Source organism: Colias philodice, chromosome 8, assembly GCF_061535455.1.
Source record: "Colias philodice isolate Cphi_HAF_F1 chromosome 8, ilColPhil1 Martin Lab GWU primary, whole genome shotgun sequence".
NCBI classification, from domain to species: Eukaryota; Metazoa; Arthropoda; class Insecta; order Lepidoptera; family Pieridae; genus Colias; species Colias philodice.
The window spans coordinates 1,663,356-1,681,454 of record NC_143093.1 but is presented as its reverse complement, the minus strand read 5'-3'; the positions used below and the strand labels follow the sequence as shown (position 1 = coordinate 1,681,454).

At 32.6% G+C, this 18,099-nt stretch overlaps 1 protein-coding gene and 1 long non-coding RNA gene across 2 annotated transcripts in view; both read left to right on the top strand.

Moving 5' to 3' along the window:
• LOC149486300 (guanylate cyclase 32E-like) overlaps positions 1-10,920 on the top strand; it is a 138,412-nt gene extending 127,492 nt beyond the window's left edge. Inside the window, exons 20-23 of the mRNA XM_089697909.1 lie at positions 1,682-1,884; positions 4,938-5,013; positions 8,667-8,682; positions 10,265-10,920. Of these exons, the coding sequence (XP_089554035.1) occupies positions 1,682-1,884; positions 4,938-5,013; positions 8,667-8,682; positions 10,265-10,466 (497 nt within the window). The 3' untranslated portion in view covers positions 10,467-10,920. The remainder of the gene's footprint in view (positions 1-1,681; positions 1,885-4,937; positions 5,014-8,666; positions 8,683-10,264) is intronic.
• On the top strand, positions 2,512-3,724 carry LOC149486301 (uncharacterized). Its single transcript, XR_016315939.1, has 2 exons — positions 2,512-3,149; positions 3,462-3,724. It is a non-coding gene; the product is annotated as an uncharacterized LOC149486301 (long non-coding RNA).
• Positions 10,921-18,099: the final 7,179 nt, after the last annotated feature.

Sequence of the window (18,099 nt, the reverse complement as noted above, 5' to 3'; positions counted from 1 at the left end):
AAATGTTAATTATGTTTTCTGGTTAGTTAGTATAATTAGGGTTTGCTTATGAAAGACCCACATCACGAAACTTTATACCATCTTAAATAGAGGTATTGTTGGTAACTTTGCAAGCTGATAAACTTTAGCTTTTCATCGTGTTTTCATCTTTATACAGCCTTTTACAGAACTTTCAAACTACACTAATTATTAACATTAAATATTAATATTCATATTATCTATACTGATATTATAAAGCTGAAGAGTTTGTTTGTTTGAACAAGCTAATCTCAGAAACTACTGGTCCGATTTGATAAATTCTTTCGGTGTCAGATAGCCCGAGATATATTTATCGAGGAAGGCTATAGACTATAATATATAATAGCCAACAGGAGCGGAGCCGTGCGGGTGAAACCGTGGAGCACCGCTAGTAATAAATAACATCGCTATTTTGTCAGTTTTACGACGTTTTTATTATTTTTTACTTACATTAATCCATGAAACATTTCTGGTCGATAATATTTCAAGAAATAAATAAGTCTCAATTATTTTTCTTTTGAAAGTAAGGTAATTTTTTTTTCTAGTCTTGTTTTTTTTTTAAATTATTAAATTAAGTTATTGTCTTTAACTTTTCTGTACTTAGGTATAACGACTCAATAAGAATCGAAGTACCAAAGTTTAATATATTTGTTTGAACTATATTTTACGCTCTATTATGTCTTTCCAATGGATCTTTCCATTCAATTCAGCCAAGTTCTGAAGGTTAACGAAAATGTTATTCTGTTGATATTTATGTAACCAAAATTTGGCCAAAACATGATAATATTGTTTATATTTGTGTTATCGAAACATGACCTATATAAATTTAATTTCCGCTTGTATACAGCAATTTCAATACATTTAGTAAGAATAATAAACACGTTTTAAGAATAAAATTTGCCGATTGTCTTTATATATAAAAATGAATCGCAAAATGTGTTGGTAAGCGCATAACTCGAGAACGGCTGAATCAATTTCGATAATTCTTTTTTTATTATATTCCTTGAAGTACGAGGATGGTTTTCATGTAGAGAAAACGTAAACATGTACCACGGGCGAAGCCGGGGTGGACCGCTAGTATAAATATATAAGTAGGTACGTGTAAATATACCACCTGCCTCCAGCATTTGTAATTTTGCTATGTTTAATTTCTAAAACTGTCATGAATAAACCGCAAGCTTATTCAACATATAAAAAAGAGATTTTTATTACTGCACTCAACTCAAAAACGACTCAACCGTTTATGTTCTTAAATTTATTTTGTTCTTCAAACTACTCAACCAAATCAAGCTTCATTATTCCTGAGTGAGTTAAGCTTTATATTTTTGCAGTAAAAACTTATGTTAACTTGTGCTCAATCGAGAACATGAATTAATTTCGCTTTTTAGTAGAGGAACATCTCAGACTTTTCGCTATACTGACAGGCTAATTTTATACTGCTGAAAATCGAAGAACTATCAATCGTTATATATATTTCTTCTAAAAAACTTGTGAAAGTTGAAACTCCCTGTGTTTCTTGTGTTGTTGCGGTTATAACTTGGTTGCCTGGCAGAAATCACTGCATAGTGATAAGGCCGCCCTTTGTGCTTGTTTATTGTAAAATTGTTATTTTATGTACTTACTTAGTTATAGATAAATAAATGCTTGATTTAAATTCTATCAGGTATACACAGCGGGCAATGCTCTGCAGGTGTTGTAGGCACTAAGATGCCCCGCTACTGCCTCTTCGGGGACACCGTGAACACGGCAGCAAGACTGGAGTCCACCAGCGAGCCGCAGCGTATCCATATTAGCAATGCTACGTATAAACTGCTGAAACAACACGGCGGGTATCGCTTGAAGGAACGCGGGATTGTTAATATTAAGGTATGTAATATGGAAGAAATAGATATAATAAGGAGGAAAGATCGAGTTGCTTGGAGGAAATCGCTCAAGAGCCATAAAGCCGTTCTTTGTCTCTCTATAAGCTATATCTCAACTATGTAACAAACTATATTTCTTTATGTACAATAAAGAGTATTTCATTTTATTTCAAAGATTTATATTTTTATATGTAGCAAACGAACTCACGTTTGGACTATGCATTTTAAAAGTGTCGCGGTAATGGTTAACATTTGTTAACATTTTTTAATTTAAAAGCAGAAAATATAAACCAATGCTTCAAATATAAACATTAAACAATCCGATGATGTTTGATTCGTAGTTTTAAAAATAAACTGAATTGCAAAATTGCAACGCTTATTACCATTTATATCAGTTAGAATGAGAAAATCATAACAGCAGACGAGGTACATCCCACGACACTTATCGATTTTTATAATATTCTTTAATATATTTTATATATTATTATCACCCACGTTAATGTGTGGGAAGGATAAGTCTTTCTTGTTGAAATGGATATTAGGTATAACATTTGATTGGATGAACACATCCAAAAAAAACACTTTTTGCTCATATTTTATTAGCTTATCATACACATTTCTGTTGTACCCATCGAGATAGTATGTACTACTAGAGGGGTTATTCCAAACAAAAACATTGCGCGCGGCCGATGTGGTGGGGTACGTGTGGAACGAGCGAGGCGTGGCTTCAAGTTCAAAGATTAAGCAATGCGTGCAGATGCGACACATTGTGCAATCTGTTTACTCGGTACTATCTGGTGGTACTGATACTAGGGAATTAATAAAACGAGGATTTTATATTAAACTATGTATTTTAATTTCCTTTAAATAATATCAATTTAGTAAGCTTTTGTCGTTTTGTGTAGTAATCAATAGTTTTATCAGTTTTTGCTTCATGATGTAATCGAATTTTGGAGTATTGGTTTATAATAGCCCTAATTAAATGGATACGATGATTCAATGTTGATGGCGTTTACGTATAAGAAACTCACATTTTGAAAAATCTCACGTGAGATTCGAGGATGGGGGAGGGGTTGAATAAATTCTCACGACATCTCACCAGGGGGGGAGGGAGGTGCAGAAAATTTAAAAAAACACCTCACGTAATTTATGGACGCCCCCTTACTCGATCACAATTTTTGTAATGAATGTGAAAGACGAAACAATAAATACGCAAAGCGGCTTTTACTATAAACGGAACTACATTTAAAAATATACTTTATTTATTGAGTTATAAGGTTGCTTCCATTCTGTTTATTTACATTCTCAAAAACATCAATCGCCGCAGAGGTGGCTTGCGACAAAGGCGGCTTGTGTCAAAGGCCTCGGCGATATCATTTAAGAACATAATATTATGTACTTTAGGCAAACTTGTAATAAGATCTATTTTACTTTCTTATTATTCCATTTGACAAGGATATTGGGTAAGATACCTATTGGAATAATTTTATTATTATGTATGTACTTATTAATTCCGCGAATAAAAAAAATTTTTAGTCGTGAATATAGAAATTGGGTCGCATTTTTTTAATCCGCGAATAGTGAAAACACGAATAAAGGAAGCGCGATTAAGGAACTTTTACTGTATTAGTTTCTGTGAATGTTGTGTTTATTTGTAATTGTTGTGCATAATAATTTATAAATCCTATTGGAACAACTGTTGATTAACCTTTTTTTAATAAATAAAAATAGGTAAATAAATAAATATTACTTAATATAACCTACCGTTTTACTTTGCGTAGTCGGGTAAAAGTATAAATATTTAGGTACTACACCACGGTAATCTTTCCTAGTATATATACATAGTTAAAAAAATCCAGTTACATTTTTTTAACAGACTCATCGATAGTGTCACGTCTGTGCTGTTAGTCTATGAAAAATGGCGCGAAACGCAGAACGCGTGGTGATTTTTCGCAAAATGATAACAATATTAGTAAAATGCATGACTTACTCATAATAAGGAAACTTACTGGTGAAAAGTCACTCCTCGGGCTTTGTTTGTATTATGGGAACTTGTAAAACAATATCTAAGCAAACACGAAGGCATTTTGAACAGAGCAATAACACGTGTTGACGCGGCAAGCGGGGGGCACAGTCCGACACAGACTAAAGAGACTTGTGATTCTTACCTCTAGCTCGTGTTAAAGAGAGTGTAGTAGCGATCGCCTCTCTAGTACGTAGTACATACTATCTCGATGGTTGTACCGGATTATTATATAAAGAGTGTTCAATCATGTTCGTAACATAAGAATTCTAATATGCACATTTATATTATATACTTATAGATAGATATACAATCCCAGCCCTTCCTATTTATAAGTGCCATGTCTACTCTTTGTCCGAAATTATTTAACCTTAAAAGTTAAAACACATCTGATTTAGAATGTCATAAAACTTGCTTTCCTCGATTATAAGTGACAAGGTCACCAAAGCAACATTTCAAAAAGAAAATACATTTCTTTGTAAATCCATAGAGAAATTAACAAAGTTAACTGCGCTCGACACTTGGCACCTAGAAATGTAAAAAAATCATGGATCCATACGAAAGTGTGTCGAATTTTTTCCTTTGACAGCTGTCAAATGGGAACAAAGAATAAGGATTTAGGTTACCTTTTGTCCTGTTTCCTGTTACATTTGCGAGTACTTTTAATTATTTTTTGACTGGAATTGAGAAATCCGATTCGGATAGAAGTCTGAAAAGAATAGAAAAAGTCAAAGAATTTTGTAAATTTTATTAGGTATTGGAAATTGATTTTTTAAAGCATTGAATTCCATGAAATATAATAGCTTTTATGCATTTTTTATTTATTTAAATGAACGTGAAATGTAAAATATTTATTAATTAGATACGAATTAATTATATAAAGTTATTTATTACAAAGATTTATGTTAGTATGTATTATATGATACACGTGTAAATACCTACCGGCGGTTTTCAAGAATATTCAATTTCATGTAACAATTTTAAATGTGAAACTACGAATTTTGACAAAAATAACATTAAAATTGTTTTCACAGGGTAAAGGAGATATTAAAACATGGTGGTTAGAGGGAGAGGAACACGAAAGGAGGACAAATCCTCTTTTTAAGTACCGTAAGTATATTCCCTATATTATATATTTTGTAACAAACTAGTTTCTTCGCGCGGCTTTCTATCGAACTTTTGACCTCTACGCGTCGGCGTAGCGGGAAAAAATCCGATCTTATTAAGGGTTTTTATTTGTTTAAGTGATTATTATTATTTGAAGTTAGTATTTTATCAAAAATAGCAATGAAGATTGGATTAAATTCCGTATTATTAGAGTATTAAAGTAGTTTCTTTAATCTTTTCATGCGTGTACAAAATAACAGACACACAAAAATTAACATAATGTCATTTTGGTTTTTGATCCGCTAATTTATACCATTTATTTATACTTAAAATATTTTACTTACTTTAACTTTTTTTATTAATATTTGAAATATTTGGACCTCAAAACCAATATTTTGTGTATAAAAATCTAAAATACATAGAGCATTAAAGTAACTCAAATATAAGTACTACAGTATTTCAAGTTTAAAAAGTAACCATGATAGTTGAAGCCAATACTACATCTTAATAAAACACAACACAGCTTTTACATTCTGAGTATTCTGCTTCAACAATAAAGTATAAATCTTGTAGAAAGAGAATTTTATATCAGTACTAGCTTACCGCCCGCGGCTTCGCCCGCTTTGTCTAAAACCTAATAAATTATATACTAAAACCTTCCTCTTGAATCACTCGTTCTATTAAAAAAACCGCATCAAAATTCGTTGCGTAGTTTTAAAGATTTTAGGATATATAGGGACATAGGGACAGAGAAAGCGACTTTGTTTTATACTATTATCTTATATTAGTAAGAATATCTTTTGGTTAAAAATATAAGACAATTAGGCTTAAACATATTAATACACTAGCGGTCCACCCCGACTTCGCCCGTGGTACATGTTTATGTTTATTTTGTATAAGAACCATCCTCGTACTTCAAGGAATATATTTAAAAAAGAATTATCAAAATCGGTCCATCCGTTCACGCGTGATGCAGTGACCAAGGAAAACGGGTTTCATTTTTAAATATACCTACACCGCGCGGCACAATTAGCGGACCAGAAACCGATGCGCGAGAACATCGTCTGGGATTTGAACGAATGGCAGCAGGTTCTCTTTACTGATGAGTGCAGAGTTCTTTTAAAATAGATCGATGGGAGACAGCGAATATGGAGACGCAAAGGAAAACTCCACATACAGTCTAATTTTGAACACACAGTGGCTTATGGTGGCGGCTCGATTATGGTTTGGGGAGGGATATGTTTGGGAGCTCGCACGGAGTTAGTGATAGTCACAGGAGGGACCATGACAGCAGATCGATACATCAGAGACATTTTAGAAGAACATGTTGTACCATTAGCCCCATTTATTAGCGACGACTTTATTCTAATGCAAGATAATGCTCGTGCTCTTAGTGCACAATCGCTACAGGCATATCTGAGCCACGTAGGTATACCGGTGATGCAGTGGCCAGCAAATTCCCCCAATATGAATCCGATAGAGCATGTCTGGGACTTGATAAAAAGAAGGGTTAAATCCAGAATGCCACCCCCCAACAATCTGAATGATCTTGGAAACGCATTACTTGAGGAGTGGGAGCGGTTGCCTCAAGAAATCATCGATAACATAATCTGTAGCATGCCCAGACGAATGGAAACCATAATCAGAGCAAGAGGGGGAAACACTCGTTATTAATTTTGCTTTAATTTTATTGTTAAATCATTTTAATGCTTACTTTTTTTATTTTTTGTGATGGTTCATAATCATCTAAAAATTTCACTTATTTCAAATTTCTTTATTTTTCAATAAAAAATAACGAAGACTTTTCAAAGTCGGTGTTAAAAGATGTTAATCAATTTGTTATTTTGTGTCTAATTACATTTTCGTCAAATATATGCGTTATTATCCCATAATCTCACTTTTTTTTTGTTCCGCTAATTGTGCCGGTGTGTATATTATAGATAGATACAGATATGCTGTGCCGTGACCCGTGACTTGTTTTAAAGGAGAACAAATGACGCGGTTTTTCTATCGATTTCGATTTCGATAAAAGGTAAATGTTGCCAATTGCCATATTATTTATACCTTTGCTGTCAACCTCTACGAGTGAAATTCCAATCAAAATTACCTCAACCGCTTCAGCCTGGATAAGAATGACAAACGAACGAAATAAAAATATCAACCCACCATTATTATTTAGAAATCACAGTACCTAGTTCAATATTTATTTCAGAAGTCGCGTCGCACTAAATGGTACGGGAGCTATTAACGTTTTAAAAAAAGTCATTTTAGTATAGATAGGTTTTTGATATACTGTTTCTCTTGCTATTTCGGTTAGAGTCCGCGCTGTCTGGCTGGCGGTAGTGGTTGCGTTTATTAGTGCGCACAGGAAAATATTCGTAATTTAAAGTCATTTATTAACGCGTAATTCTTTTGCCTTTAGATAGATCCATCAGACATAAATTTGTTATTGCAAGACTTTTTTTCGTTGTTAAATAGGTGCCATACGCATTTTTTTATTTCAAAAGCATTAAAATGTCATCGAAATACGTGAAATTAATTACATCAACATGATTCCGCTTAAAAGGTAAGTAATAACTTTATTACTTATATTATATTATCCGTTTTTAATACTTATATTGAATAATTAGTAAACTAATATTTTTAATAGATGGTTTCATATTTATTACACTTTTGGGTATTTGATGATATTTGGTTTTTATCAAGTTTACATTAACGTCCTATTTGAGGTTCGTTGGGAAAAGGAGGCACCATGGTAGATTGTTGCTAAAAAATTGTAAATAGTAAAATGAATATTATACATAGTATATCCTTCACGGGGACTCATGTTGATGAAATTTCACTTATTTCGATGACATGTTAATGATTTTGAAATAAAAAATTGCGTCTGGCACCTATTTAACAACGAAAAAAACGTCTTGCACTAAAAAAATTATGTCTCATGGATCTATCTAAAGGCAAAAGATTAAAAATTACGCGTTAAAAAATGACTTTAAATTAAGGATATTTTCCTGTGCAGATAAGATGCGCACTAATAAACGCAACCACTGCGACCAGCCAGACAGCCCGGACTCTAACCGAAATAGCAAGAGGAACAGTATATCAAAGAACCAACTATACTAAAATGCTCTCTTGTCAACGTTGGTAGCTCCTATACGAAAATATCAACAAAGAGATGTTGACACATGAATTTAATTTTGTAATATTAAAAAAAAACGTACGGGTCATATGTGACAAAGGCTGCTTTACGAGTTTTATCAAAAATTCCTAGTAAAAGAACCATAACAAAGAAGAACTTTTTTAATTTGCTCGGCTCTTTTATATCAACTATCAAAACTATTCGACCGAATTCGATTTCAATCGTGTCGTATGTTTTCTTTAGTTTATGTAGGTACTGGAAAATTTAAGAATTGACGATTTTTACGTTCACCTTTATTATAGTACTAGTGGTCCGCCCCGGCTTCGCCCGTGGTACATATTTAGTATCCTATGTCCTTCTCCTGGCTCTAAACTACCTCCCTGCCAATTTTCAGGTAAATTGGTTCAGCCGTTCTTGAGTTATAAGTGGAGTAACTAACACGACTTCTTTTATATAATATTATATAGATTCATTGCACCACTATTAAAATATCTATACTAATATTATAAAGCTGAAGGGTTTATACTTTATTTGTTTTGTTGGTAGAATGTAGGTACTAATCTTAGGAACTACGGGTCTGATTTGAAAAATTCTCAGTATTAGAAAGCTAATTTATAGAGAAATTCTACAGTCTACATATCATCACGCTAAGGAGCGGAAAATGCGTGAAAACCGCGGGACACGCCAGCTAGGAATAGATATATCATATAGGTATTATAAATAACCACGGAAAATCACAACCTAATTGATTGTATCATGTACCTATCATAAAGTAGTTAGCTACCAAAACGTCTATACACGTCTTGATTGATTTTATTTTTGGGCAAGTATCTAAAAACTTACTTTTTTCGGATTGCGTTACTTTTCTGCTAAAAAATGGGTTTTCATCACCCGATTACTTTAAGCAGATTACAGATACATGAAGATTATGAAACAGATACATAAAACATAACTAACCAAGCAAGTTTTATAATATAAACACCATAAAAAACGTAATACACACAGTAGAAAGCTCGTTATCCATAAGATTTAACTCATAACAAACTTTTGATAAATGTCCTGTTTTTATCGCTCAATCCAAACTGTATAATATTAATCTTTATAATTTAAACTTTAAAACTTTCGTGTGAATCGTTTGTAATCTCTGAAGTTTTTGGCAAGCGTCGAACTTTACGTTCCAGATTAGGCTTTAATATCCTTCAAATTGGTTTAAAAAGTTTACGACTTTTTAATAATCCTGTATAAAAATACTAGCTCACCGCTCGCGGCTTCGATAATCTGTATTATTTTAAACCTTCTTTCAATAAAGATTTTTTCATTTTTTTTTTTTTCAATTTCGACTGGGTTCTAATACCGCGTAGTGTTCTATTCTTTAAAAATGTCTCATGTCATGAGTTAAGTTTTATGTTTGAGTTAATAACCTTATTCGTCATAATATGATAATTTTATTTTCATTAAAATTACATTAGTATATTTCTGTAATTATGCAGATCCTTTGAGGTAGAGTCTATATAGTAGAATTATGAAGATCCTTTGAGGTAGATAACACATCTAGTTTTAACAGAAACTCCATGTTATTTTTATTTATTTAGCAAATAATTTTCATTGATAAATACGATATTGGGTCGTTTATTAATCAATCAAGAAATAGAAAATAGATATCCAGTATTAGATTTAGTAGGACGATTAATATTAACTGTTCCATTATTTAATTGAACACACCTACTCGTTTATTATTGAGAATATTTTAGTTCTTATTATCTTTTTGTTTTATCGTTTTTGATGCCTATTTGAATTTAATAAGGTATTCAATATTATTTTTAAAATTGACTGTTTAATTCAAATATGTAATGACAAATTTAAGAAGTTTAATTTCACCTTCCTCTAATTTATTTAACTTCGTGTATGGCACCATACACGAAGTTAAATATGTAAATACCTATTCGATAATCCATCTATTTATCTTGCCATAGGTTATAGGTATTCTGTAAAATGTCACCTAAGTTGTGCCTAAGTATGTATTAAGATCTCCTTCACTACATACATTTTTTTATTTGCTGTATATAGGTAACTAATCCTTTTCCTTTACATTCCAGAGCCGGGCGTTCCACAGAGCCCCAAGAGCGACATCTACGAGGACTCGCTGTGGAACACCCGGCGCTCGATCGTCAACATCCGCGACCGCGCCCGGCTCTCCTGCGGCGGCTCCCTCGGGCCCGGCTCCGCGCTGTCCTCCCCCGGGCCCCCCGCCTGCTCCTGCTTCGTGCCCCAGCGGGACCACCACTCGGCCCCCGCGGTCTCCTTCTGCGAGGACTGACGCTAACCTAGCCGCAAGTAAGCTGAGCTTCGGATCCTCGGACCGCGGCGTGATGGTGCACTGCGGACGCATCTGTGGCCCCATATGCGCGACGTCGAACAGCTCGCTCGACTTATATAGCTTTAACGACGGCGACAGGGTCGAGGGTGATGACGCCGATGAGAGGATTAGACTGCTCAACGCTATGAAGCGTTTATACTGCTTGGAGTACGATTATAATAATGTGTAGGTCGAGGCGGATTTTCTCTTTGCGATGTACCCAAGAAGCTTATATCTAATACACTAGAGATTTCAGTATGAACATTAACTTGCCAAGTTAGGTGTGAAAGGGATAAAAAACATACAGGCGTCATTCAAGGTCATATTTTCTTGTTACAAGTTAATGTTCATACTGAAATCTCCAGTGTATTAGATATGAGCTTCTTGGATGTACCTAATAGTTCTAGGGGTTACCCATGATGTCTTAGATAGTATTATTATTTCCAGTATAGGAAAGTTATGGCACTAGACGTCATTTTTCCACTCTGGAAATAATACTGCTTTAACACGTTTTGGTATGGGAGTTGGCGGTAATTATTGTTTATAAGCATATTTGCTAAGACGGTGTTGTTCTTTAGAGTGTGATGATGAAATACATATGTACGATTAAGATTATTATATTTTGCATATTTTATAATAATATGCTAATGAAACGTCTTTGATCTTTGATTAAAACACAAACACGGAACTCGGATTATATTTACGACAGCAGGATAAAGTTTATGTAAGACCATGATCAATTTTAGTTCAATAATATGACGTAGTGTTTCAAGATTTAAAGATTCAAAGATTTCAAAGTACGTCCTCAAACTACGTCCATTGAAATTTTAATAAGTCTTCAAAAAGACAAGAAATAATGTTTACATAATAAAACCCCTGAATATGATAAGCTCAGACTGACACGACATCTATACTTCTATACTAATATTATAAAGAGGAAAGGTTTGTAATTATGTATGTATGTGTGTATGGTTTTCACGCCTAAACTACTGGACCGATTTCAAAAATTCTTTCACCATTAGAAAACTGCATCTTCACTGAGCACCATAGGCCATATTGCATTTAAAAAAAAAATAGAGATCCTTACCAAAAATGCAATAATGTAATCCAAGGTGTAAAAAATTTCTTAATAAAAATTCTGTAATCGCGTGCGCTGCGGAATCTATTCCTTGATGTACGAGGTATGGTTCTTATGAAAAAAAAAGTGAGCATGTAGGTACTTAACACGGGCGAAGCCGGGGCGGACCGCTAGTCTTAAATCTTAATATAAGCTTGTTGGATAAAAGGACCTCGATATAATGAAAAATTATTTTCGATCTCATTGAAAAAATTTTCTTTACATTCTTTTACCGTATTTTAAGCATATTTTATTACCCATGTAATTCTCATTTTCTCTTTAGCAATTTAAAAAATAAATTACCTATTAAGTACCTACTTCTATCATGATATTATAATATTATATTACTTATATCAAAGATAAAAGCCGACATCTTCTTCAATTTTGCACTAAAAATAGAATAATTGTGAAATCTTTTTAAATCATTGAGATAATATTAATAGGAGACGACACCGCCTACATCACTTATGTTCCACTCAACATACGTCATGTGACGTATGTTGAGCGGTATTTTTTAATGGTTTTAAAGTGAAACGCATCAAACATGCCTTCGTGTGTGTTACGATATTGCACAAATAATACAAATAATACGGAAAAGTGCAAAGGAATAACTTTCATCGTTAAGTACCTAACTAGATAATAATTTTTAAAACTTAGTTAGAGCAAAAAAATGGCGCACAGATTTTGTTCGTGGTGTCTCCTCCATACGTAGTAATATTATCTCAATGTTTTAAATTAAATTTGAAGGACGAATGTTGAAATTCCTTCTGCCCATCTAATGGGATTATTAAAATTATACCTTCAGTAAATTAAATGTTCAATTTGTAATTTACCTAGGTACTTTATTAACCATGCCGTTTATTACTTATTTTTCCATTCAATTTAACTATATGAATAATCCTTAGATTAAGGATTGGTCTCCGCGCGCGCACTACGATGCGCATAATCATTACAAGAAAAAAAAAAACACTTACTGGAATCAAGTAATTAACTTCTGCACAAAATAGCCGCAAACAATTATTTAAATTAAAATCAATTCTTAGACAAAAACAAAACATCAGCCAGTGTGATTTAATCAAAGGATCATTTCACTAACAGCATGGTTTTGGCGGGAAAAAACGCTGTCACTTTTTTTTTCTATTTCCAATTTTTTTTTCTACGAAATTGCCAGCCAGAAAAAATGTAATGATAAGTCATAAGTTTAATGTGTTTTTTTCATGATAAATTTTAGGTAAATTACTTGTAAATTATAATAACTTGTAAGCTGATAATTTTATTGAATGTTGTGTGGAAGAGTGAACGAAAAAAACGAATATAACGCGGGATCAAATATTTAGTGAGACGAATGCATTAAACTTGTAAGATTGATAGAAAATATTATTATGTACTACTAAATATGAGTAGTAGGCTCTTAGAGTATATACATATTATATACTACCTATTGTAATGTATACTCTAAGAGTAGGCTGTATAACTGCAGTTAATTGCATAGTCATAATATAAATTCGTATTAAATAACGCCGTAGGTACATGATTTTTATCACATAGGTAACGTAAATTATCTAAGTAGGATGTTGAAGGAAAAATGGTAATTTTAATTACTTATATTCTGAGTGTAGATAACAGATACTTCTTTTAACACAATGCTTACTTACGTAAATAAGCGAACTTTTGGCGCGAAAATAACATTTAGAAAAAATAATACAATAACAACATAATTTCATGCATATCGTTTATTTCACAGACATATCGAAGGCTTTGGCCTTATAACGTTAAAATGTATTCAAATCATATATGTTTTTTCTTACCTCATTCGGAATTCTAGCGTTGTCTGTGGTCACGAGATAAGGTTCTTTACAGAAGGTTATAACAAAATCGTGTAGTTTTTTGTGCTCCATTTTTATAACATTGTAAGCACTGAAGCACATAATAAATCTTCATATATTTTATACTAGCTTTCCGCCCGCGGCTTCGCGCGCGTTTTCAAAGAAAAACACGCATAGTTTCCGTTTCCGTGGGATTTACGGGATAAATGCTATCCTATGTATTAATCCAAGTTTCCCTCTATATGTGTGCTACATTTAATCGTAATCGGTTCAGTAGTATTTACGTGAAAGAGTAACAAACACACCTACACATACACATACAATCCATCCTCACAAACTTTCACATTTATAATTAGTAGGCTGTAAGATAGAATAGTAAAATGGCCAAAACTATGTAGATACAGATTATAGATCTAACAGTATAGTCCTTTAATTAAAATTTAGTTTACTAATTGAAATGTTGGCGATTTAACCAGAATTTTACCTTTTGTTCCGTTATTTCACAGACTAATAATAATATACTACGTATACCTACAAGTTATTTGAAATCTTGTCGATATCATTTAATCAGCATAAAGTCCGTGGGAAGTTCCATTTATAGATTTGTTGAATATAATTTCATTCAATTGATTTTGTTCATAACTTTTACGGAATTGTACAGATAAATTTGTATCGCAAAACAATAATTGTATAGATTTTTGATAATAATAATTATAATAAATGTTTTATTCTAATATCTAGGTATGGTGTAAATCTATATTTAGGTACCATATTTTCTTTGAATATAGTCACTCAAAAAAACTGTAATACCTGGTAATACCTAACTAGTTACCTACCCAATAATATTATAAGGTTCCCGTCAGAAGAGCTTTTGTTAAACTTTCTAAAGAAGCTCTTCTGTATAGTCCGCAGTTCATATGAAATTCGTCTTTTAATTTTTCATTTCAATGGTTTTCTACCGAGCCGTGTAATATAAAATCCCTTGTCCCCTAGTGGGGTAAGGGGCAGATGCATTATTCATCTTTTTCACTGATCGATTTTTTTAGGGTAGAATTTTTTCCATCTGCCACGAGAAACTCTTTTTTGCCAAAATTACTGATACCAATATCAATATTGCTAATTATTATAAAATGATGTTGACTGAGATCTCGTATTTATAGGTACTTATTATACTGTAAAAACGCTCATATTTCAGATTTCATATTGGCAAAAAATTCAATACTTAAATTGAAAAATTTTGTTCAAGCCAAAATATCTATTTAAATAAAGTTATTTTTAAAAATAGACTATCTATATAGGAGCTGTTTGTCTGTGCTCACAGATTCTCTCTGTCTATAGACAAGTACCTAATATCCTTCAAGAATAATTCCTAAAACTAGACTATTCATGAAATAAAATTATTTCGATAAAAATATCCAGGTATTCATGACGGAAATAACTAAGCTGTAGCCTGTAGGTATCGTATTAAAGTATAAATCAGTAAATAGGACCTACCTACTTATACTTAATTTCTTTTGATAAGTACATAATAAATACCTAGGAATTGTCTAAAGCACATGCTTTCAAGATATTAAACACAGCTTTAGATAATAAACTTACATAACTACCTAGTTCTAAAACAATTTTCTAAACCCTTTAACGTCAAAATATATCGTTTGCGATTTTAATTGGTGCCTCGATAAAATATTTTCATTGCGTAGGTACTCTTACTTGTTCGTTAATTATTTTCTAAAAGAAATAAACAAAAAATAAACAACCTGTTAACTATATTTTCGCTGTTTCAAGGCCATTACCGTTTTAATAATTCCGTTGACAACCTTTGATCCTAAAAGAAAAAGGTATCCTTTGATATACTTACGTTAAGGAAATAAGTATAGGTAGGTAAATGCACTTGTTCACAAAATACTTATCTGATATTTAGTTTTATGGCAATCGCATGCTTTAGAAATGAGAAATTTTTTCACAGAAAAAATTCGATCACGAGACGCGTGTCGAACCCGCGTCTTGACTAATGCTATTTTCTCAAAATACTTACCTACTTTACGTTTGTTTCTTTGTACCTTAGATATTATTAAGCACATATACTTTATACATGCTACCTGTTAAATAAACTGAAGTCCCATGTCCCCTAGTGGGATAAGGGGCAGATGCATTATTCATACATCTGTTTCACTGATCGATTTTCTTTAGGGACAAGTAGGTGATCAGCCTTCTGTGTCCTGCCAGACCGAGACATTTTTTTTTTCTTCGTCTCCACCGGGAATCGAACCCAGGACCCCTCGGTTCTACGCTCACGCGTCAACCACTGTAGGTACCAAGGAGGCGGTCAAGTAAGTACTCTACAAACAGGCACGAGTCTGGCCCAATCCATAGAATACAATATATTATGTAATAGTTACTTACTCTTTCCAATCCCAAACCTTGATCTCCACGTGGAAGGCAATACGGGAAAAATCACAGATCACAGAAACTAAAGGGAAAAATAATATAACTAACGTGAAACCTCAACATTTACGTGACAGAATAAACCAGACTTTATTTGCCAACGTGATTCTAAATAGAGGTTTTGTGAACAAAATTGGTTCCTATTTAAAAAATATTGCAAGAGGGACAAAATTATTTCAATTATGTATCTATATTCTATACTAATATTATAAAGCTAGAGTTATTGTTTGTTTATTTGAACGCGCTAATTTCGGGAACTTATGGTCCGATTTGATACTTTCGGTGTGAGATAGCCCATTTATATAGACTATATTATATCATCTCGCTAAGACCAACAGGAGCGGGTATTGCGGGTAAAACCGCGGAGCACAGCTAGTTTTATTAATAAGTACTTACACAGATATTATATAAATATAAATTTTTCGAGAGATTGCACTGAAATATGATTTCCTTTTTAACCCTAGAACCGTACCCTGGGGTACAAATGAAAAAAAATTCAGAAAATCTTCTATATCTTTTTTTCTAAACAACGGTTTCTTTTGCGCGTTCGTGTATTTGTCGGGGATGAGGAGACACGTAGATACCGTATTCGATCAGTGGTCAAGCTATTGAGAACACGTCGTACGAACCTGTCGGGGTACTCCAGTACCCCTGGGTACTACGAACGTAAGTATTTTAAGGTTCATTTATTTTATATATGAACCTGACGAAAAAATTTTAATTTTTTATTATAAAAAACTTCACCTAGAAGAACGATTTCAGTACATAACTTTGCCAATGTCTCTACAAATAAGTAATGGAGATATTTTAGGACAACAATTACCAATAACTGCAGGGACCACTGCTGTTTCAAAATCTGAGATGTAACTGTGAATATCCACGTTAAAATTCCGTCAGTCCCGCACACAGTGCAGGAAGTGAAAACTTTTAATACATTTTGATCACCAACGTAAAGTGTGTGTAAATTGTAGAAAAAATATAAAAATGCCATGATAAATTAAATTATTAGGACCTAAATGAATATTAAGATGACCTTAATAAGTCAACATTTAATAAAAGTTAATAATCTTTTTGTAATCTTGTTTTTTTCATAGGGGTACACTTGTACCCCTGGGTACCGTTAATGAAATTTTAATATGGGTACGGTTCTAGGGTTAATATGAGATGAAATAGCATAATAATTTATGCAAACACGTATTAACGTTTTATACTCTCTATAAAATAACCTATGAATTTTATATCTTTCGATAAGATTAATTTTAAATGTATGTTAAATTAAAATACAGGAAAAACAACGAAATAAGTACGATACTTTTTTGTGTCAAGGTTCATGCTAATTGCTAAGTGTCATTCTCCGATTTGAGGGTAGTCAGGAATTATTTTGACACAAAATTATATGCTGACCTTCATATTATGGATTATTGGGTACCTAAGTACTAGATTATGCCAATGATTATTCCGACTAAAAGTGTGATTCTATAGTTTATATTTTAGTCGAGCTAAATTAGACCGAATATATTATGATGAAATAGGTATTAAATGGTTCCAATGAAAATCTTATTTTCTAGTATTTGTTTTGCACTCTTGCATATTTTGATGTGTCATTAAAAAATAAAATCATCCTATTTATGAACAAACTTACCTATTTTATAGGGAAATTAATTACCTACTAAAATCTGTGTATTTCGGTTGTTTCGACACAAATATCCTTTAGATCGCTGATGAATTTTGTATAGAGAAATGCCAAGGTTCAAAAAGCTTTCTGTATTTAATAGGTAAAATTTTAAGTCTGACAAAGGATAGGAAAATTTCTATAGAAATGAAATCGATTTGAAGGTCTCACAAAATCACAGGTGTAAACCACTAAGCATTACACGCTCTTTGAAGGCTTTGTCGTCGAATTAGACACAATACTGGCAAATACAATGGAAATAAATACGTATTTCTAAATATAACTGTTACCTACCACTTGGTATTACGAATTATTTTAACATAAATCATAAACGGTTCACTTCAAACCGTTATGAATAGGTACCTACTACCTACACGAATCACAGACTAATAATAATATACTACGTATACCGAATATTATCTACTCAATAGGTATAAATATAATTCGAATAACCGTGAACCTAATTCTCTATTAATAATGAATTATTTATAAATAGATTTTAAGTAGTTAAGTATTACGAGTTAACTAAATGTT